Source organism: Acinonyx jubatus, chromosome D3 (assembly GCF_027475565.1).
Source record: "Acinonyx jubatus isolate Ajub_Pintada_27869175 chromosome D3, VMU_Ajub_asm_v1.0, whole genome shotgun sequence".
NCBI lineage: Eukaryota > Metazoa > Chordata > Mammalia > Carnivora > Felidae > Acinonyx > Acinonyx jubatus.
In genome coordinates this window covers 92,296,344-92,320,051 of record NC_069392.1, presented here as the reverse complement: position 1 = coordinate 92,320,051, position 23,708 = coordinate 92,296,344, and the positions used below count along the sequence as shown (strand labels likewise).

At 43.2% G+C, this 23,708-nt stretch overlaps 1 protein-coding gene across 6 annotated transcripts in view; it reads right to left on the bottom strand.

Moving 5' to 3' along the window:
• Positions 1-18,872, bottom strand: part of ADNP2 (ADNP homeobox 2) — a 31,141-nt gene extending 12,269 nt beyond the window's left edge. Inside the window, exons 1-2 of one of the 6 annotated variants that reach the window (XM_027069252.2) lie at positions 18,557-18,687; positions 10,755-10,875 (exon numbers count right to left, since the gene is read on the bottom strand). In XM_027069252.2, coding sequence (XP_026925053.1) covers positions 10,755-10,862 — 108 coding nt within the window. In that variant the 5' untranslated portion in view covers positions 10,863-10,875; positions 18,557-18,687. The other 5 variants (XM_027069251.2, XM_053206104.1, XM_053206105.1 and 2 more) reach the window with 5 other exon arrangements.
• Positions 18,873-23,708: the final 4,836 nt, after the last annotated feature.

The following is a 23,708-nucleotide window of genomic DNA, read 5'->3' as shown; positions in this document are numbered from 1 at the left end:
ATAAAAACAAGATCCAATTAAATGCTATCTACACAAATTTCATTTTAAACGTTTTTTTAAATGTTTATTTTTGAGAGAGAACAAGTGGGGGAGGGGCAGAGAGGGACGGAGACAGAGAATCTCCAGCCGACTTCGCACTGTCAGCAACAAGCCAACTTGGGGCTCAAACTCAAACTCACAAACCAGGACATTATGACCTGAGCCGAAATCAAGAGTCGTACACTTAACTGACTGAGCCACCCAGGCGCCCCCAAAATTTCACTTTAAATACAAAGACAGGTTAAAGGTAAAAAGATGGAAAGAGAGGTGTCATGCTATCACTAATCAGAAGAAAGCTGGAGGAATCACATTACCATCAAACAAAGCAGATTTCAGGGGGAGAAAATATTAACATGGATAGAAGGTCACTTTGTAACAACAGGACAATTCATCAGCAGAACAAAGCAATCCTAAACGTGTATGTACTCAGAGAAAAGTACATGAGACAAAAACTGATTAAATTGAAAAGAGAAATAATCAAATCCAAATATACAGTCGGAGACGTCAACACCCCCTCTTCTCTCAATGAGAGAATATAACAAATCCACAAAAATCAGGAAGGATAAGGATACACAGGACTGAACACAACCAACCACCTGACCACCTGACCGAACGCTAATAGAGCTCTCCAGCCAGTAACAGCAAATCCACATGAAACACTTACCAAGACAGAGCTTGGGCAGAGCCCTAAGTCTCAATAAATTTAAAAGAATTAGAATAATTATAAAGTATATTCTCTAACCAAAGCAAAATTTAACAGAAATCTGTAACAAAAAATAATCTAGAAAATCCCCAAATTCTAGAAATTAAACACCCTTTTAATTCATGGATCAAAGAAGAAATCATGAACAAAATCAGACAGCATTTCAAAACTGAATGAAAGTAGAAACACAGTAAATCAAATGTGAAGGATACTTCTGCAATGCTCTCAAGGGACATTTATGGTGTTAAGTACAAAGAAAACAAAGGCCTAAAAAACAAGATCACTACAGCTCCTACAGATAAGAAATAATATGAACAACTTTATGTCGATAAATAGGACAACTTAAGTTGAAATGGATAAATTCTTTAAAAAAAGACCACCAAAGCTGGTTCAAAAAAAAAAAAAAAAAAAAAGAGAGAGAGAGAGAGAAAGATAAAGAGATGATAACTTGATATCTAGTCAAGAAATTGAATTCAAAGTTAAAAACCTTCCCACAAATAAAACTCCAACTCCCGATGGCTTCGTTGGGAATTCTAAACATTTACAGAAAAAATATTATCAATTCTACACTAAGTTCTTAAAGAGGAAGAAACAATTCCCAGTTCATTCCACAAGGCCAGCATTACCCTGACACCAAAACCAGACAAAAGATATTACAAAATTAAAACAACAGACCATGTCACTCATGAACATAGATGGAAAAATCCTTAAGAAAAATTCTGCAAATCCATCCAACATATAAAAAGAACCAAGTGAGGCTCCTGGGTGGCTCAGGTCACGATCTCGCAGTTCGTGAGTTCTAGCCCCACATCGGACTCCCTGCAGACAGTGCCGAGCCTGCTTAGGATTCCTCCCCCCCCCCAAAATAAATAAATAAACTTAAAAAATGGGGCTAACAATCACACTGCATGGTAACATAATGAACATTCTTACTGCTATTTTAAGCTTCATTTCAATTTTTTTTTTTAATTCAATACCACCAAATGTTAAGGATACAACTGAAACCCTCACACGCTATTTTTTTTAATGTTTATTTGTTTTTGAGACAGAGGGAGACAGAGCACAAGTGGGGGAGGGGCAGAGAGAGAGGGAGACACAGAACCTGAAGCAGGCTCCAGGCTCTGAGCTGTCAGACCAGAGCCCGATGCAGGGCTCAAACCCACGAACTGTGAGATCATGACCTGAGCCGAAGTCAGACACTTAACCAACTGAGCCACCCAGGTGCCCCCCTCACACACTATTATTAACAGGAGTGTGGAATCACACAACTACATAAAGGTCTGGCCGTTTCCTATAAAACTAAACAAATAACCCCATAAATAGATGTCCACAAAAATACCTTTATAAGAACATTCATAAGAACCTTATTCACAATAACTAAAAACTAACGAGAGCCTAGGTGTCGAATGTCAGAAGAAAGGATCAATAAACTAATCCATGTAGGTAATGGAATACTGCAACCACACAAAACAATCTCTCACAGGAGCACATATAATTTCATTTACATAAAACTGTAGAATAGGCAAATCTAATCTATAGTACAAAATTTCAGAACAGTGGTAGTCAGTGGAGTGGGGCAGGGACTGACTGAAACAGGGCCAGAGGAAACTTTCTGGAGTGAAGGAATTGTCCTACATCTTGATGGAGACTCGTATTTCATGAAGATATGCATGTCACAAATCATCATCTGAAGACACTTTAGTGCATTTCACAGCATATGAATTCCCCACCCCCCAAATGCTGTAACAAACACTAAACTCTAGTGACATGTAAGCTGAGTGTTAAGGGTAAAATGTACTGTTGCTGCAACATTCTTTGGAATGCATCAAAAAATAAGAATGATGGGCTAAAGACAAACACATAATTGTTTAATATATGGAGTTATTCCTATATACATACAATATAATTGTTTTACAGATGATGATTTTTATATATGCGCACACACACACACATACGTATATATTAATTTTGAGGAATTTAGGTAGATGAGCTTTCACTGTACAGTCCTTTCAGCATCTCTGTAGGTTTAAATTTTTCATAAGAAAACACTGGAAAAGAAAGAAACAGCAATGTTTTGTCACAGGAGATAAGGGAGGAGAGTTTATTATTTTTTTAAATATAATTTATTGTCAAGTTGGCTTCCATCCAATACCCAGTGCTCATCCCAACAAGTGCCCTCCTCAATGCCCATCACCCACTTTCCCCTCTCCCCCACCCTGCACCAACCCTCAGTTTGTTCTCTGCATTTAAGAGTCTCTTATGGTTTGCCTCCCTCCCTCTGTAACTCTTTTTTTGCCCCTTCCCTTCCCCTCCCCCATGGTCTTCTGTTAAGTTTCTCAAGATCCACATATGAATGAAAACATGGTATCTGTCTTTCTCTGACTATTTCACTTAGCGTAACACCCTCCAGTTCCATCCACATTGCCGCAAATGGCAGGATTTCATTCTTTCTCATTGCCGAGCAGTATTCCTTGTGTATATAAACCACATCTTCTTTATCCATTCATCAGTTGATGGACATTTAGGCTCTTTCCATAATTTGGCTACTGTTGAAAGCACTGCTCTAAACATTGGGGTACATGTGCCCCTATGCATCAGCACTCCTGTATTCCTTGGGTAAATTCCTAGTAGTGCTATTGCTGGGTCAGAGGGTAGTTCTATTTTTAATTTTTTGAGGAACTCCACACTGTTTTCCAGAGTGGCTACACCAGTTTGCATTCCCACCAACAGTGCAAGAGGGTTCCCGTTTCTCCACATCCTCACCAGCATCTGTTGTTTCTTGAGTTGCTAATTTAGCCACTCTGACCCGAGTGAGGCGGTATCTCAGTGTGGCTTTGATTTGTATTTATGGGAGGAGAGTTTAAAGGAAGTGTTCTCCAATGCCAGGTGGGGGGGGGGGGGGGGGCTAGTAAGAAAGAAAAAACAATTATTAGGAAATAAATAGATACTAACAATATTCCAATATATTTTTATAGATAAGATATAGAAACAACAGGTTAATAAGCTCTTAAACATCTACTTATACATATATAGGTCTCTTAAAGATTGGTATAAGGGTAGGCTCACAACATGACAATCTGTAACACTGGTTTAAATGTCAATTCAATCCAAGACTTGACCCACAGAAATGGCTACTCTGAACACAACAGCACAAACCTGATGCAGTGAAGAACCAAGAATAAGTACCTAAACAAACAGAAAGACATTCAATGTTCATGGGTAGGCATACTGTCAAGATGTCAATACTACCCAAAGTGATCTACAACACAATCCTTATCGAAATTCCAAGTCTCTTTTGCATAAATGGAAACCCAATCTTCAAATTCATATGGAACTGCAAGGGAACCCAAATAGCCAAAACAATACAGGAAGGAAGGAAGGAAGGAAGGAAGGAAGGAAGGAAGGAAGGCAGGCAGGCAGGCAGGAATTGGAAGGCTCATACCTCCTGATTTCAAAACTTACCATAAAGCTACAGTAATGAACAGTATATGGGCACCTAGCTGGTTCAGTCTGTGGAGCATGATTCATGATCTCATGTAGCACCAGCATGAGGACAGACATATAGACCAATGGAACAGAACTGAAAGCCCAGAAATAAAACCCTAACATCCATGGCCAAATGATTTTTGACAAAGATGCCAAGTCCATTCAATGAGGGAAAAACAGTCTCTTCGATAAATGGTGCCAGGATAATGAATTTCCACAGGCATAAGAACGAAGTTGGACTCCTACTTCACACCACATACAAAAATTAATTCACAATGAACCAATGATCTAAACAGAAAGAAATACAACAATAAGCCTCTTAGAAGAAAACATATAAAAGAATCTTCATGACTGGATTTGGCAATGGATTCTCTGATACTACATAAAAAGCACCAGCAACAATAAAAAAAGAAAAAAAAAAAGAAAGAAACTGAACTTTATCAAAATTTAAAACTTTTGTGCATTGGAAGATACTATCAAGAAAGTAAAAAGAAACCTACACAATGGGAGAAAGTACCTGCAGATCATATCTAGTAAGAGTTTAACAACCAGGATAAAGAACTGCAATTCAACAAGAGAAAGACAAATAATCCAATTGAAAACTGGGCAAAGGATTTAAACAGAAATCTCTAAAGAAGATCTACAAATGACTAGTGTCCGATTTCAGTTCAGGTCATGATCTCGCGGTTCGTGAGTTCAAGCCCCACATCAGAGAGATGCGACCACTTCGGATCCTCTGTCCCCACCTCTCTGCCCCTCCCCTACTTGTGCTCTCCCAAAAATAATTTTTTTTTTTAAAAAGAAGATATACAAATGGCCAAAAAGCACATGAAAGATGCTCACCCTTGTTAGCCACTAGGATGGTAAGGGAGGGAGAGAGAGAAAGGAACAGAAAAAGAGAGAAAGAGGACAAGGACGTGGATAAACTGGAAATCTCATACGCAGCTGGTAGGAATGTAAAAGGGTACAGCCTCTGTGGGAACAGTTTGGCAATTCCTCAAAAAGCTTAACATAAAATTATCACATGATCTAATAATTCTACTCCTAGGTATATACCCAAAAAACTGAAGACAGGGGCTCAAATAGATACTTGTAAGCCAAAGTTCACTGCAACATCATTCACAACAGCTAACACATGGGACCAACCCAAAGTCTACCAAGAGATGAACTGCTAAACAAAAAAGGTGTATTCACACAATGGATATGATTTAGCCATAAAAAGGAACAACATTTTGATACATGCTACAACATGGACTATGCTTAAAAACATTTACCTAAGTGAGATAAACGAGGCACAAAGGGACCAGTATTACAATTCCACTTACATGACACATCTATAACAGGCAAACCCATGGAGATAGGGTAGATGAGAGGTCACCAGGGGCCGGGCTGGGGAGGACGGAGAGTTACTGTTTCATAATTAAAGTTTCTGTTTGAGGTGATGAAAATTTTGGAAACACAGTGGACCGTGAAACAACACAGGTTTGAACCATACAGGTCCACTTATACACACACTTTTTTCAATGAATATGTACATAGTACTGTAAATGTATTTTCTCTTATGATTTTTTTAACATTTTCTTTTCTCTAGCTTACTTTATTACAAGAACACAGTACATAATACATTCAACATACAACTGTTGGTGTTGACTTTTGATTCTGGTCAACAGTGGACTATTAGTAGTTAAGTCTGGGGGGAGTCAAAAGTTATGCCCAGATTTGACCACGCAGAGGAAGGGAACTCAGTGCCCCCAACCCCCACAAAGTTCAGGAGTCAACTGCAGATACTGTGGATAGTTGCAAAAACAGTGTAAATGTTATTAATACTAATGAAGTGTGTACGTAAAAATGGGAAAAATGGCAAATTCTACGTTATATATGTTTTGCCATAATAAAAAACAACTTTAAATATCCTTGGAAGATTTAGGAGAAAAAAGAGGGTGAAATATTTCATTACTTACTTTACATGGATTATATGCTGAAATATTTTGAATATATTAGGTTAAGTAAACTAAATTATTAAATATAAAAAAAAAAATCTGAGGTCTTAGAAAATACCAGTGAGAGCCAACTCCAAGGGCACAGGACTAGTGCAGCTGTATGGGGCCCTGTGCTCAGAAAGGCCAGTGCTGGGGTTTAATGCTCTGTTGTCACCATCTTGAAATTGATAATTATTTTATCTTTGAATTTGTTTTGTAAAACCAAGTCTGATAGGACAATGGGGCACATGGTCCTACCTCCAGTTTTCCTGGGGAAGAGTCTGTGCGTGCTCTCCACTCCTCACCCTGCAGTCATTCCCACTCTCATCCACACCACCTGGGGCAGTGACCAAGCTGTTAGGAAGTCCACATTCCATCATCACCTCCAGTGGGAGCCTGGCACAGACTCATGCAGGGGAGGGCTCAGGTGGGGACCTTGACCCCTGCCTGGATCCAGGTACCACAAGCACCCCAGCACAGAGGCTGCAACCCCTTGGGAGTTACTCACGTGCTGCGGGTTGGGACAACAGGCCTATGGGCCAGCGCAAACCCACTTTTTTATTTTGTACAGTGCCCTGTAAGTTACATCGCCAGCCCCTACTTTAACCAATCAAATGTTAACTTTCAAAAAAAATCAAGAGACTCCAATGAGTAGCAGGATTTAGATCTACTTTTAGAAAAGATGAGGTTCTTGGAAAAGTCTATCTTCACTAAAGTTCATTTTTCTCATACAGGCTTTCAACAAGACTGTGTTGCCTAAAATCTGAAGTCCTAACTCTTGGGAAAGTACAGTCCCAGACACTCTGGAAATCAGAGAAGGTAGCATGACATCTCACTGAACTTGAAATGCTGGGTAAGGAAGAAGGAAGAATCATGACAGGTGTCCGCTCCTTAGCTCCTCCAGTTTCCAATGCAGACTCTGCAAGCCTCACAGTCTTCCGCTAAATTCCCTTTGGCTCAAACTGGTCAGTATTGGTTTCTATTGCTTGAAACCCAGATTCTAAATACTATGGGGGATTAAGAATAAATGCATCTGACATGGAAAAGAATTATTAATATAAAATTCAGTGAAAGACAAAAACAAAGCTAGTATACTATCATATATAGGTTGATCACTCTCACTTAAATTTAGAAAAATACACAATGTTAACAACGGATATTTTGGGGTAATGGCTTACAAATGAGTCTTCTTTTCTTACCTATGTTTCTGCATATGTTTTCTAATTTTTCTAAACTGAACTTTACATTCCCTGAATTTTAAACAATTTTATAAAACATAGGACCAGCTACAAATTAAAAAAAAAAACAAAACAAAAAAACTTCTCCCTCAAAAGAATTAGCAACATTTAACCCAACAGTTAATCTAAATGAATACTTGTAAACCATTCAGATCTCTCAATTTCACCTTATAAAGTATGTACATATCTGTATCCACATAATCAAGAAAGTAAACAAGTCTTGAACAAATTCAGATGACTAAACACATTCTTAGGCTGACGAAGGAAGCAAAAGTTAGTGTACTGTTCTACACAATGTCAAAAACAAAGGACACCAGGATGAAAATTTTCATTGTTACTGGTGTTTTATCTAAGAATAAAACAAAACCAATTTTGGAACAGAATTCCATTTATAAACTGAATTCACATTCAAGGTCACAAAAGAGACATGACAGCCAAAGGCCTGACCCTAGACTAGGTCCATCATGGACAAGGAGGACATGCTATAAAGGATCAGAGGATATAAAAATACCAGTTTGCTTCAGTTGATAACCATCCTGTGGTAACGTCAGACTATCCTTATTCTTAGAAAACACACACTTGAAGTACTACACACACACACACACACACACACACACGCAAATGTTAAAGCAAACTGTGAATGACTGGTTAATTTGGTTTAAGTGTAATGTGTTCTTGAATTCACTCTGCTGGTTGGATGGGGGTTAATCAACTGGGTTGTGGTTCTAAATTCCATGTTCCTGGAATACCCTTTCTAATTCTTCCCACTGAGTAATCCTACCCATTCTTTAAAAATAAAGAAAACATTTCAAATCTCATCTCCATAAAGGCCACACTAGCCTCCCCACCTAGAAGTGATCTTTCTGCCTATTTCTCACTATTACTGTTAACTATGTCTTTTGACTCCTACTAAACTGCCATCTCTCTAACAAGGGTGAGGATCCTGGTATCTTAATTCTCTATATTCCTTCACTGTAATAAGGACACTGAGGTCCAAAGATTAACTGATTTGCCCAAAGTCACATAACTAGCTAAGAGCCAAGATTAAAATAAAAAGCATCTCTTTATATCCCCTCAATGATCCAAAAACATTCTTAGTCTATTTACTGAAAGATGCTACTACCCTTCAGGGCCATTTTTTGAGCATCAACCACATGCCAGGCACCACTGTAGGAGGTTCCCACATGTTATCATTTGAAATATCCTGTGTCTATATGTACACACTTGTGTTCTTAGCTTATATATTCTCCACAAATATTAAATACACATACTTAGTGCGATAAAGTGATTTACAAGAAAGTTATAAGAAATGATTAATAAGGTTATTCAGATGACCTAATATGTATTTCTCAGATAAATTTGGTCTTCGTTCACAGTTCCTGAAAACGCTTGCAAGCTGTAAAGGTGCAATGGTATTTTGTTATTAATGACGGTGACTGGTAGAACCATCCCCCATGCCCCACCCCACCCCCACCCCCCGCCAAAAAGTGCAGCTGGTTTCCAGGATGACCACCCCAGCTTCTGGGGAGGTGAGAGGGGCTGGAAGTTCGACAGACCAAAGACTTAATCAATCGTGACTATAAAAATTTTATTTCTCTCTTCAGGGAGCTTCCACACGTGGGAAACCAGAACACTTCTGTTATATGAGGGTGGGGGAACCCCCCTTACACACACACATTGTAATTGGGTATGCGAACTTTATTATTGTTTTTTTTAATTTTAGAGAAAGAGAGAGGGAGAGAATGGGGGAGAGGCAGAGGGAGAATTTTAAACAGGCTCCATGCTCAGTGCAGAGCCTGATGCAGGGCTCAATCCCACGACCCTGGGATCATGACCTGAGATGAAATGAACAGTTGGACATTCAACCAATGAGCCACCCAGGCACCCTGGAATTGGGTCTAGGAACTTTAAAAGACTTCTCTATTACTAATGGCCTATGTCTACTATCAGCCTTCTCAATCTTGTCTCCAAATAATCACCTTGCTTTCTTCCTCATGCATAAAACATGACTTATAAACACAGATGCAAAGAACTCTTGAGAATCCTCTTACTTTAAGACTGCCGCTGAGCAGTAGCATCTCCCCAAGAGCTTCGACTTCAGTATCTCCCCCATCCTTATATTTGCAGATGGACTTTCCGTCATAGTCTGTTATTAAAAGTATTGCTCTACATGGGTTTTTACTTTCATTCATTCGTTCACAAAATATTTGTTAAAAATATATATATAGATATATGTGCGTGTGTGTGTCTGTGTGCGCACACCAGATCACAATTCTGATCACAGTTATTACAGTGGATTACGAAACAAGGAGGTTCTTGTCTTCTTCCATTTAAGTGGGGGAGACAGATAATAAATAACATCAGGTACTATGGGAGGTTTGAAGCAAAACAGAGCAGGTAACACAACAGAGAGTAGAGGGGAAGGCAGCATTTGAGAACAAAGATCTCTCTGCGACAGTAACATCTGAACAGAGAATTACCTGGAATCCTTCAGAAATTAGTATTTGTCTACTTGAGAGCAACAACCAGTTCTGGCCATAACGAGGATCCTGGTAATTAGTTTTACACCAACTTTTAATAAATAAAATCAATCTGGCTGAAAGTCTGAGATTTAACCCTTCTCAGGCCAATACTGTGACTCAAACTGCTCACGAGTTTAAAAACCAAAAAAACAAAGAGGACACGGTCTTATTTTGTTAGTTATGAATAAAACATGCATACAATTACCAATGGCTTCAAGGACACACACCAGACCTTAACGATATTTATGTCTTTACTACATATGCCAGCCATATATTCTCAAGTTATAAGAAAGGAAAAAATTATACGAGAACACAACTTATCAGAGTATGTGACTGTGACTTTAATTTTTAAACTTTTGTTAAGACTGCACATATCAAATTCACAAATCAGAAAACCCCTATCACATCATGTACAAATTCCCATCTGGTGATTACTCCAACAATAGCGGGAAATCAAGTTAGGGTCTTCTTTTGCTAAAATAACAAATAATTCAATACACTCCCTTCAAGGATCAAAAACCAATATATTTGATAACTAATGATGATAAAAAGGCCCACCTGAAAGTAACTTTAAAAACTTGAACAGCTTAAAGTAGCTCACTTTAAGTCAGAAGACATAAAGAAGAACTAATGATGCTCTCACGCAGTCATTTGAATTATTAGCAATTTCCATCTTGAAGAACCTTATCCATTCTTCAAAAACTCCCCGTTCAAATCTTGCCTCCATAAGCCAACCTCGCGCCTCTAGCATCACTGTCCTCTCTCCATCTGCCTCATGCACTCTTACCTTCAGCAACTCCTTGCAGCTGTCAAGCCCAATATCCACAAGAATGCCTTTCACCTTTCTTCGTACCTTCCTGATGTTGTCAAGATTTTCCACAGGAATTTGAAACATTTTTGAATCTTTCCTTAAAAAGAAAGAAAACAAAACTGAGTACCTGTATCTATATCTTTAACAGAGTTCGTAAAACACTAAGAACAGAGTAATTTTCAACAAATTATGCTAGGACAACTACATATCCATATGCCAAAAAATGAAGTTCGACTCTTTCTTACCACCATACACAAAAATCAACTCAAAATGTATCATACACCTCTGTGTTAAGAGCTTAAACCTTAAATCTCAAAAGAAAACAGGCATAAATCTTCGTGACCTTGGATTTGGCATCGGATCCTTAGATATGACACCAAAAACCACTAACAACTAAAGAAAGAGTTGGACTTCATCAAAATAAAATACTTTTACACCTCAAAGAAAACCATCAAAAAAGTAAAAAGAGAATCCCACAAAAATGGGAGGAAACATTTGCAAATCGTATTTCTGAGAAGGAACTTCTATCCAGAACATATTAAGAAAATACCTCATAATTCAATAACTAAAAGACAAAGAACCCAACTTAAAAATGGACAAAAGATCTGAATATTTCTCCAAAGATAATATGCAAATAGCCATTAAGCACAGGAAAAGATGCTAAACAACATCAGCTGTGGAAATGAAACTCAAAACCACGATGAAATATGTAACTTTACACCTACTAAAACGGCTATAATTTTAAACAAAAGAAAAAAGAAAACAAAGACAACAGCGCTGGACAGGATGTGGAGCTACTGGACCTCTCATACCTGGAGGGAATCGTGTAAAATGGTGCAACCAGTTTGGAAAATAGTCTGGCAGTTCCTCAAAAGATTGAATATATAAGTATCACATGAACCACTGATTCCACTCAAGAGAAATTAAAAACATGCATCCAAACAAAAACCTGTTCACAATGTTCACAGCAGCATTATTCATAATAGCCAAAAAGTGGAAACAACCCACATGTCCATCAACTGATGAATGGATCAATAAAATGTGGTATATCCATACACTGAAATATTTGGTCATAAAAAGAAATAAAATACTGACACGTGCTATGATGTGGATTAGCCCTGAGGAACACTGTGCTAAGTAAAAGAAGCCAGACATGCAGGACCACATATTCTAAGATTCCATTCTTATCAAGCATCCAGAACAAATTTATAGAGACAGAAAGTAGCATATTAGTTGTCTAGGGCTGAAGAGGAACTCTACGGTGATGGCTAAGGAGCAACACCAATGTTCTAAAAATCAAATGTGACGATGTATGCACAACTCTGTGAATATACTGGAGGACGGTGAATTATTCGCTTTAAACAGGTGAATTGTACGGTATGTAAATTACATTTCCATAAAGCTGTTTTTTTCATGTTTATTTTTTTATTTTTGAGAGAGAGAATGAGAGGGGCGGGGCGTGGGGGGGGGGGGGGGAACAAGAGGATCTGAAGCAGGCTCTGTGCTAACAGCAGAGACCAAAACACGGGGCTTGAACTCACAAGTTGAGCTTAACCAACTGAGCCACCCAGGCACCCCTCCATAAAGCTATTTTTAAAATATCTGAAAAGGCATAAAATTAAACTAAACCCTGTGGTTCCTGACCAGAATAGGAGGTACAGGTGTGACCTTATTGTTTTTAATATATACTTAAATAAAAAATAAGTACAACCGTAAATGTGTGTGTATATATTCCATAGCTTTGTCACTAAGATGGCCTAGAAGCAGCTGCACACTCCAGTAGCAGTAAGCACTCCTAAGGCCCAAATCTTACTTTCTAAATAGAACTTTCCATTAAAAAAAGAACCAGGACTCCTTAGAGAAATGGCTGATTCTAGGGCTGGATCATGGAAAAGACAAGATGAGCTGAGATTGTCCTGTACCAGAAAATAAGGAAGTTGCTCAAAGAATGAAGAGACATGTCAAAAGGACTCAAAAGAAGCCAGGTTAAAGAAGTTCCCACAACCCAAATATGGGACAATTTGGGCATCCAATAGATTACAACCCGTGCCAACGAATTTTCCAAAGACAACGCGACAATATCTCCCATCCCACGTGCCGTTTTAAAACATGATCTCGACAGGCCTCCTCAAAGGTGGGGCACAGATGCCCTTGGACCTGGGCAGAACTTTTGTGGCTGCCTCAACCAACGAAGTATGGCAGAAGCAATGCCACGTGACTTACCAGACTAGAGCACCAAAATGCCACACGCTTCTGCCTGTCTAGGAGCCTTCACTCTTGAAATCCAGACACCACATCGTGAGGAAACCTAACTGGCCCACGTGGAGAGACTACATGGAAATGCTCCGACATCAAGCACCAGACACGTGAACGAAGACACTTCTAGACACCTGCCTATCATGTCACCTCGGCCTTAGAGTCTTCCCGGATGAGGAATCAAACAAGTCATCTCCCCTGCTCCTGCCTGAACTCTGGATTCAAAGAATGAGAGTTTCAGAAAATGTTTTATTCTATGAAGTTCTGAGGTGCTTTGGTATATAGCAACAGTGACTAAAATATAATCCACCAGAACATAAATTTAAGTCCATGGTGATTTAAACAAATACACTGAAACTCTGATCAGGAATGGGATATGTACATGATTTCCAAGCGGCTCCCTAAACATTACTTAATAATAACCAAGAGTAATTCACAGAAGTCTGGTAGACTTCTTAGCCCAAATTAAGAGACCCTGTACAAAATAGCCTATATTTATCCAGTGCCCAGACCATACAAGGTAGCACTACTCATAACAGCCAAAAGATGGAAACAATTTAAGTGTCCACAGAATGGTAAATGAATAAACAAAACGTGGTACACCCATACAACACAATGCTACTTGGCATTAAAAACTAGGCACTGATGCATGTCGCAACAGGAATGAATCTCAAAAACATACTAAATGAAAGAAGGCAGACGCAAAAGTCCTCACTGTCTGACTCCATGTACGTGAAATATTTACAAGACAACTCTAGAGATAGAAGGTAGGTAGCTGTCAGCTGGGAATGGGAACACGTTATTGGAGTGTGCCAGAAATGTTGTATCATTAGACTGTGGTGACAGTCATACAACTCTATATGAATTATACACTTATAAAAAAAGATCATGAAGAAAAAAAAAGTTACAGAGAGGGAAGGAGGCAAATGTAAGAGACTCTTAAATACTGAGAACTGAGAGGATGGGGGGGGGGGGGTGATGGGCATCGAGGAGGGCACCTGTTGGGATGAGCACTGGGTGTTATATAGAAACCAACTTGACAATCAATTATATAAAAAATAAAAATTAAAAAAATCATGAAGAAAAACTAAAGACCATTTCCCACTGAAACAGTTCCCACTGAAAGATACTAAAAATAAGTAAATACAATGGGCCAGTCTAACTGGATTCTTTTACTAGAAATGTTATCGGAGCTGGCAAGACTTCGTGGGATCTGAGGGTTCCATGGTAATCATGTATTTATTTCCTGACTCGGCTGTACTCTGGATATGCAGGATGCTTCTCTTGTGCTAAAGGGCATTGGGGGTAATGTGGCATCTTGTTTGGCAACTTACTTTCAAATATTTCAGGGGGAAAAGTTCTTTGTATTATACTTGCAACTTTGTATAAATCTGCAACTATTTCAAAAAGCTTTTTGCTGGCACCTGGGTAGCTCAGTCAGTTAAGCATCAGACTCTTGATTTTGGTTCAGGTCATGATCTCACACAGTTTATAGATCAAGCCCTGCATCCAGCTCTGCACTCACAGTGCAGAGCCTGCTTGGGATTCTCTCTCCCTCTCTGTCGCTCAAAAATAAATAAATAAACAAACCTAAAAAAAAATAATTTAAAAAAGGTTGGTTTTTTTTTTTAATGTATAAGCTATCAAAGCTAAAAAAGTCAAATTCAAGTTAAAGAACACCACGTAAAATAATGAATGCCAATTTTTTATCAAAATAACTTTTAAAGATTGATAATATCTATTGATAGTGAAAGTAAGTACACAAATCATAATCTCTACATGTTTAGAGGGTAATTTGGCCATATCTCAAGATTTAAAAAAAATTTTTTTAATGTTTTATTCAGCTATTATTATTGATTTATTTGAGAGAGAGAGAGAGAGAGAGCAAGCAGGGGAGGGGCAGAGAGGGAGACACAGAATCCAAAGCAGGTTCCAGGCTCTGAGGTGTCAGCACAGAGCCCGATGCGGGGCTCGAACCCACTGACGGGGACCTAAGCCGAAGTCAGACGCTCAACCAACTGAGCCACCCAGGCGCCCATATAGCCAAAGATTTTAAATGACAATTTCTATGAGTCAGCAATTCCACTTTCACACCCCTCTTGTAACCCCTCCTCCCCCAGCATAAACCTGGTGCCCCTCCAAGTTCACACTTCTTGCACGCACCAGGTTGCAATTATCTATTTATATATCCATTTCTCCTACTCGACTGAACTTCTCAGAGTAGGAATCATGTTTTATTTGCATGTCTGGGGCCTATCACTGAGTGTAATATACAGCAAGTGTTCACAGTAAATGAACAAGAAATTAAATAAAACAGGCGAAGAATCATAAGACATGCAGACAAAGGTTCAAAAAGGTTATGGAGGATTAGAGCTGGAGCCCAAGACAGTCTAAGTGAACAGACCAGCATCAAAAACCGATTGAGGTAAAGGAAAAGTCAATGTATTTGGCAAAAGGTAAGTAAAACCAAAAAGGCAGCCTAGAATCAAATGAGCGGGTTTGGGGGGAAGAGGGGTTAACATGTAAGAGGGAGAGTCTCAGGGTGGGTACAAAGGAAACGCAAAGTTCCTCAGAAGCTATCCTGAAATGAGTTTTCCAAACCCCATTATCTAGGTCAGAAGTGTATCTCAGGCTCCAAAGGAGAGACTGAAGGATCATGCAGCACTTTATAACTAAAGGATATTAAGTCACAGGAAATAAAGTAAAATACTAAAATTATTGGAAATGAAATGCACCGAATTGGGTTCTAGCTTTCAGAAGCCTCACCTCACAGAGGAGCTGTCAGGAGCCTCGTGATGGTGTCCCTAAAAACTAAGCCCAAGGTCACTGTCAAGCCCACACTGGCTCCTATGGCCAGAGCAAGGCTCAACTGAACAGTCATTAGATGCTTTCCACTCAACTCCACCAGACTTGCTTTCGTTTCCCCCCTAGAGTTCCATCACCCTCTCTGCCTTTGGGGCTCTTCTTGCCCAGAGCCAGCTGCTGGTTAGAAGTGTCCAAGATTAAAGCCACCACCCACATGTACCCGAAACAAGGAAGCTAACTTTGTCACTTGCAAAGAAGTATGGCTTTACATAGTAAGCACTGGTCTTACAGGGTTTTCAGAAGCACCGCGTACAGGTATTGGTGGCCTTTCAACAGCACTAGCTTAGGGGCTGGACTACTGTCACAGGCTGCTTCCTGGAGGCTGCTGCGGACTGCTAGCTGGCCCTATAGCTACTTGTTCAAGGCTTGGGAGTAGGGCCAGGAACTGTCAGTCTTCTTCCTTGAATCTGGAGAATAGGCACTTTTTATTTTCAGACAGAGGTGCCCCCATTCCCACACCATTGCTAAGGCGGTCCCCCCCCCCCCAAAACAGGTACATTAAATCCTTCTCCGCCACGAAACAGGAGACTAATGCAGCTGCACTCCTCTATCAGTCTCAGTTCACTGATCACCAAAAATCCCACTGATGTGCACAATAGTATTTCCCAAAGGGGCATGTGTAGGGTTTCCTTTGTTGTTTTTTAGCATCTTGATCATTTAAGAACATTCTGGAAAAAATAACACTTCAAAAAATAGCCGTTCAGGTAATAGACGAAACTTTTCAAGCCAGAGAACCCTTGTTCTTGTGAAATCTAAGTTCCAAAAGGGTTTCACATGAGAGGCAACACTACACACTAGTCTCACCGGCAAAGACTCTGGAACTGGGGGGCACCTGGTGGCTGAGTCAGGGAAGCCTCCGGCTGGATTTCAGCTCAGGTCACGATCTCACCGTCCATGGGTCTGAGCCCCGCTCGGGCTCTGCGCTGACGGTGTACAGCCCGCGTGGGATTCGCTTGCTCTCCCTCCCTCTGCCCCTCCCCTGCTCACTTGTTCTCCCAAAATAAACAAACAAACATTTAAAAACACACGTATATTCTTTAACCGTACTTCCTGGGTTCAAATCAACTCCACAATTTATAAACTGTAAAAATGTGGCAAATTACTTAATCCCAGGGCCTCAGGTGGCCGTAAAACAGGAGCGCACAACCTCGGAAGCAGTTGGTGAGGATGAGTGAGTGAATACAAGAAAGGCACAAGCCCTGTGCTTGCGATCATCTAACTTCAAAATCCTAATGAAACGTCCCGGCCACTGGAATGACACAGGACTCGCTTTTCAAGCAACTTAAGAAACACGTAATGCCCGTGCCCTACGTGAGAGCACAATTCGAAGGCCCCCGGCCGCCTCCTCACCGGGACACACTGCCTGGCACAGGGCGGCAGCCAGCGGAGGGCAGGGCAGAAATGCGGCCGCGCACACGCGCATCAAGAGCACACGCGCACCAGGAGCACGCGCGCACAAAAGCCACAGGTGCCCCGGGGCCGCTCCAGGTGACAGCCTGGCCACAAGTCGGCCTCCGTCTCCCGTAACCAATCAACATCCAGCCACCCCCCCTCGGTCACACAAGTCAACGGGTCCCCCACTCCTGGCCGTCTCGCAAGCGGCACCCCTTCCCCTTCCCCGTACAGATCCGTGGTGCCACGCGTAAAGACCAGCGGCTCAGCGGTCCCAGCTCCAACCGAATTATCAAAGTTCGTTCACAAAACCGCCAGTCACGCCTCCACCACTTACCTCGGACCAGAGCGGAGCCTGCTCTCGTCACCTCCACTTTTACTCGCGGTCCCCCCCACCCCCAGCCGTGCGCAGCCCCCATCAGACCTGTGTGGCCCACCGGCCCAGCTCCCGCCGCGGGCGCCTCGTGGCGCCAGGGCCCGGGGCCGCTCGTTCGATTCCATCAGAACCAGCGTTAACCGCATTCTAGCAAGCCTTCCACTCAAACGCAGAGAAAACACTTCAAATAGTTAACTATCATCAGGCAACTGCGCACTACTCGAACTGGCAGGTAGCATTTTTGACGTCCCAAAGCCCAACGTTCGCAGGAAACTCGCAAACACCATCTCTGCCGGCGCAGGCAGCGGAGGCACACGGAAAGTTACAATTTTAATGTCAACATCTACATATCCATCGTCGCCATTCACGTCAACAGCTCCGGAGTGGCTGTCGCGGTCCGGGGCTGCTCCAACGGTCCCTCTCCGCCGGAGGACAAGCGCCCCCGGGCAAACCTCGGGGCGGCCGTGCCCGCCCGGTCGACGTTAGCGGCCGCCCCCGGCTGCTCCGAGAACAGGCTCCGGGGCGAAGCTCGGGGGGCTCGGCGCGGCGGGAGGCGCGCCCCGCGGAGACCGCCCTCACCTCGCCCCGGCCCGCGCGTCCCTCGGCTCCGCTCCGCCCGGCCCGCCCCTCACGCCCCCGCCCCCGCCGCCCGCGCCCGCCCCCCGCCGACCACCCCCGACCCCCACGTGACGCGGAGGGATGACGGGCGCCGTCCGGGCCGCGAACCCCGCGCCCAGAGGACGTCGCGGGATTCGTGAGGCGGCCGCGGGCCGCGGGCTGTGGGCGGGGCGGGGCGGGGCCGCGGTCTCGGCCGCCGTCGGGACTTCGCCGGCCTGGGCCGGGCAGGGCCGGGGGCGTCGCCGCGGGGCTGGGCCGGGGTCGTACCTACCGCTGGGCGCCAGGAGCGCCGCCGCGTCCCCCGCCGCCTCTCGCCGCGCCGCCGCGGCCCGCCGGGGCCCCGCGCCCGCGCCCGCCTCCGCCCCGAGCGGCGGGACCCCCGCCTCGGCGCGCGCCCACCCCCGCGCGACCCCGTCCCCTCCTCCCAGCACGGCCAGAAAGAGAAAATGGCGCTCGATTTGCCTCCGGAAGTGACGCGTGCCCTCATTTGCATGCCAATACAGCCAGCCAATGGGAGGAGAGTGTGCCTGGGACCCCTGGACACTGCCCCACAGGACCCTTGGGGCCCCTGCCTAAAGCTGGACTGGAGGCTCAGGAGTGAGAGTGGGGGTCCCCTGTTGGAGCCCCCGCCCCTCCCCCCCTTCCTGCCACAGTGGGCTGGCCTGCCAGCCTCTCACTAGCATCTCTGCAAACTCTCGAGAGAGTTTGAGGAGGTGATGACGTCATTAAAGGAGGGGTGGAGCGAGGGTGGCGTCGACCACGTGACCGGTCACGTGGGCTCACCAGAGCTTTGACTTCATTTGCATGGAATGGGGGTGGAGCTAGTGGCAGTAGCAGGAATGGGTGACCCCGCCCACATCTCAGAGCCAATAGGAAACCGGGCGTGAGGACAATCTTGCCCTGCCATTGGAGAACAGAACTTGGGCTATCAGAACTTCGACAAGTGTGCCCTTGAAATTGACACATCTTGGTGAACTGGCTGGATGGGGGTCTCTTGAACTCATCATTCTTTTCTGAGAAAACTGTCACACTTTTTCTTGAGAATTCTGATTTTTAAGTTAGAGTCACACTATATGTTGTGTAGGGAAGAGGTTAATTGCATACATTTGTAAAAACTCTTAACTGCCCTAAAAGTTCACTTTTGCCCAGATTTTAATTGTGAAGCAATACTATTATATTTCTCAAAACGAGGTAACACGTGAAGTAGGAGCTTTCAAAATAGCTTTGGGTATTCATCCGTTGAGTCAAACTTGCATGGGGGAAGAGAAGGACCACTCCGCCTTCAGGGATCTTGCACTTTAATGAGAGGCCAGGTGTGTATGCAAACACCTCCTTTTACTTATCCGGTCCTTGTCCTATTCCTTCTCCTTAATGACCATTCCACCCCTTTCCCATCTCATTGACCCTCTCTGGGCAACACCTGCCCTTCCTCGGCTTCATTTTCAGCAGAAGACCATGTCTCCTTCCAGAACACCAAGACCATCAGACTTTGTCTGCCTCAATCTCCCAGCTGCTACGTGCACACCTATTTCCTCAACAGCTACCCCGACCCGGGAGTCAGTTTCACAGGATGTGTCTGCCCCTGTTCACAACCAGTCCGTCACTCCTGGGACCTTGTTTGCCCTGCCCAGCACCTCATGTTCGGCCGTTCTCTCCCATAATTTCAGCTTTTTCCCCTTTACCGGTACCTCCTGCTCAGTAGAGCCCAGAGACCAAAAACAGCAGGCACTAAATAAATGTCTGAATTCATTTAAAAATTGTGTTAAATTCAGGGCTGATATTACATAACCACAGTTTGCTTCTTTACAGGAATTCCCTGCAGGGATACAAGTCATAATTGAAGAAGTGTTTGTTCCTTACGTGTATTAATGAATTATGATTTAATATGATAATGAATCAGTGGTAAATGGGTATGATATACCTATATATATTCCATTGAGAAATCATGAGTGTAATGAACAGTAAAGTTAAAGCTTTCCAGTCCCCCTTGATTCAGATAAAGGTGCTCTAAAGAGAGCATTTTGTCACATTTCTCCCAACATTGCCTGGGCTCCCTAGACTCTGCGTCCTCGTGTTCTCCCGCTGCAACCCTTACCACTGCAGAAACGCCTGGGTCACCCGTGACCTCGCAATTGTCAGACCCAAGAACAGATGTGAGTCCTCACCTTCCATTGGTAATCACTCTCCCTTCCTGAAGCTCTCCTCTCCCTGACAACTCCCAAACGTGCCCTTTTATCATCTCCAAGCTCACGGGCTGTTCTTACGTCTTCATCAGCTTCCCTTCCTCAGCTGATCCTTAAATGGGGCTGTCCAGGACTGTGCCCACTTTCATTCATTTTCAACCCATGTTCATTACCCAGGTCCTATGTGCCAGGCACTGTAATAGGTATCAGAAGTCCCACCCCTCTCATTTTATTTCTCTGCAGACTCTCCCTTCTTCATCTCCATTGCAGACTCAAATGTCACCACTTCAAATCCCAATCAGTATATCTACCTCTTTCCTAAGCTTCACTTTTATTTTTCTGGCTGCCAATTGGCAGCCCCACTTGGGTCTCCCACAGGCACCTCGGATTTAAAATGTTCCAGACAGCCCATCAGCCCTCCTCGTAACGACAGTGAGCAGTGTGCTTAACTGTCCTTCACCTTCCCATCTCCAGTTCTCCCGTTTTACATCCTAAACATTCCTCCAACCGGTTCTTTCACTGGCAGCCTTGGAACTCACGTCATTCCTGACGAACGCCAACACGAGCACCTACCTTATCTCCAGCTTTGGGTCCTCAGGTATATTCTCTAGTCAGCCGTTCTACCAACCTAGCTGAGGAAAGCTGGGCCCTGTCATCCTCTTCCTGTCTTCATCCTTCCACATCCCCCCCAGCATCAAGCCCAGTAGGGAACAGGGCACACAGCTCCCCACGCTTGACCAGTCCCAGCCCATCTGCTCCCGAAGACACCACACAGTGTTTGTTCACAGAATTCCTTTACTCCCCACTGCCTGAGCTAATTTTCATTCCGTTGCCATCCAAGGCTGAGTTCTGCTGGCCTCTCTTCCAGGAAGATCTCCCTAACCACAGCCACTAGACACAGAAACATCCCAGAATGTGGGAGGCGCTTCTCCTTGGTATTCCAGAACATTCTGTGTGTGTCTGTCACTGCACTCACTGTGTGGTTTTGTCAGCATCTGCTAATGTGTCTCCTTCCCCAGGAGTGCTGACCGACACTCTGACCATGCCTTCTTCAGCACTGTATCCCTGATGCCTAGGCTACTTTAGTAAATATAATGTAAATAAATATTATAATAAATATAATAAAACGTCAATAAATGTTGAATAAAAGCTTTCCCCCACTTATTCTTTTTTATTTTTTTAATGTTTATTTATTTTTGAGACAGAGAGCAGAGTGTAGCATGGGAGGGGCAGAGAGAGAGGGAGACACAGAATCCGAAGCAGGCTCCAGGCTCTGAGCTGTCAGCACAGAGCCTGACGTGGGGCCCGAACTCACAGACAGTGAGATCGTGACCTGAGCTGAAGTTGGACACCCAACCGACTGAGACACCCAGGCGCCCCTCCCCTACTTATTATGAAAAATTTTGAACGTATTGAAAAGTTGAAATAATTTTACAGTGAATACTGTCACCGAGATCTTACACTTAACATTTTGCTCTATTTGTTTTATCACCCAGCCATCCAGACATTTACCTCTTGATCCACCCTTTTTTTTTATGCATTCAATGAAAGTTGCTGACATCAGTCCAGGTCACTACATCCCTACATACGTAAGCACGGATATATAAGAAATGATGTTTAAAACTACAATCAACAGCTTTGATGTTGAAAGGACTGTCCCTCTCTCTCCTGCACAGAAGAAATGAGCAATCTGACCCAGCGTGACTCATCAAGATCATTTTCAAAGACTCGGGAAAATTCACTGCGGAGATGTCAGCCAGTCATTCAAAATCAGAAGCCATACCTGAGGAATTATCTGCGAGGCATGTCACGGCACACACGAGTTTGTTCTGCTTTTTCTTAACCAACTTGGTGTCAGAACAAATACAGGTGATTTGATTTTAGTTGTTCAGTTGGGTTTTTAAAAGTGAAGGTGCTGTGCTGAATCTTTCCTACTCTCACCTCTAGTTCACCCCATAATCAGCATTAGCTTTGTGAGTCCAGCATAGAGAGAGCAATCTGGGTGACCACAGAACAGAGAAGAATCTTAAATTAGTCTGACACGTCAGCCCACAGGTACTTTTGTACAAATTTAAAGGGTGGGAAGCCCTTTGGGCTTCTTGCTGCCCCGAGGGCCCTAGCTTAGAGAGAGAAGTGCTATTATAAGTGCCTTTATATGTAAAGAAGGGGGTGGGGGGAGGGAAGCATCCTATCCTCTGAGCAGACCCCAACCCACATCAAGACACAGACGGGTGAACAGAACGGCCTTGATTTCAGCTCCACCCGCCCACCTCAGCTTGTCCCCATGTAGGGTATGCACACTCTGCAGCTACATCTGGCAGCCGTGACTGATCTATGCACAAAGAGACAAACTATACACGTGCTCATGTACAATAAAATAAATTGCTAAGGTTAACCTAAAACCACTGAAATTCCTACAGGAAAGAGGAACAGTTATTCTTTGTGAACAACTTATGTGTAATCATGCCTTTTTTTAAAAAATGTTTATTTATTTTTGAGAGAGGGAGACAGAGTATGGGCGGGGGAGGGGCAGAGAGAGAGGGCGGGGGCGGGGCGGGGGGGAGACACGGAATCTGAAGCAGGCCCCAGGCTCAGCACAGAGCCTGATGCAGGACTGGAATTCACAGACCCCAAGATCATGACCTGAGCCAAAGTTGGACACTTAACCAACTGAGCCACCCAGGCACCCCGTAATCATGCCTTTCTTGCCTTTGTTCTACATACACATTTTGTGTGTCTATTGGGAGCTAAAGAGACAGCGATGACCAAGAAACAACAGCTTAGAATCCAGTGGATAAGATCACTAGTGAACTAGCTACACAGTGAGAGTTTAATTATAAACAGAAGTAAACACTCCTGAAGAATGTAGGCTCTCCACACTTCTGTGATGCAGAAACCTGATCTAGAGTAGAAGTCTTTTTCTTAATTCAAATTAGTTAATGTACAGTGTAATAATGGTTTCAGGAGCAGACAGAATTCAGTGATTCATCACTTACATATAACACCCAGTGCTCATCCCAACAAGAGCCCTCCTTAATGCCCATCACCCATCTAACCCATCCCCCACAGACCTCCCCCTCCAGCAACCCTTAGTTTGTTCTCTGTATTTAAGAGTCTCTTATGGTTTGCCTCTCCCTGTTTTTATCTTATTTTTCCTTCCCTTCCCCTATGTTCATCTGTTGTGTTTCTTAAATTCCACATAAGACTGAAATCATATGCTATATTTCTCTGACTTCCTTC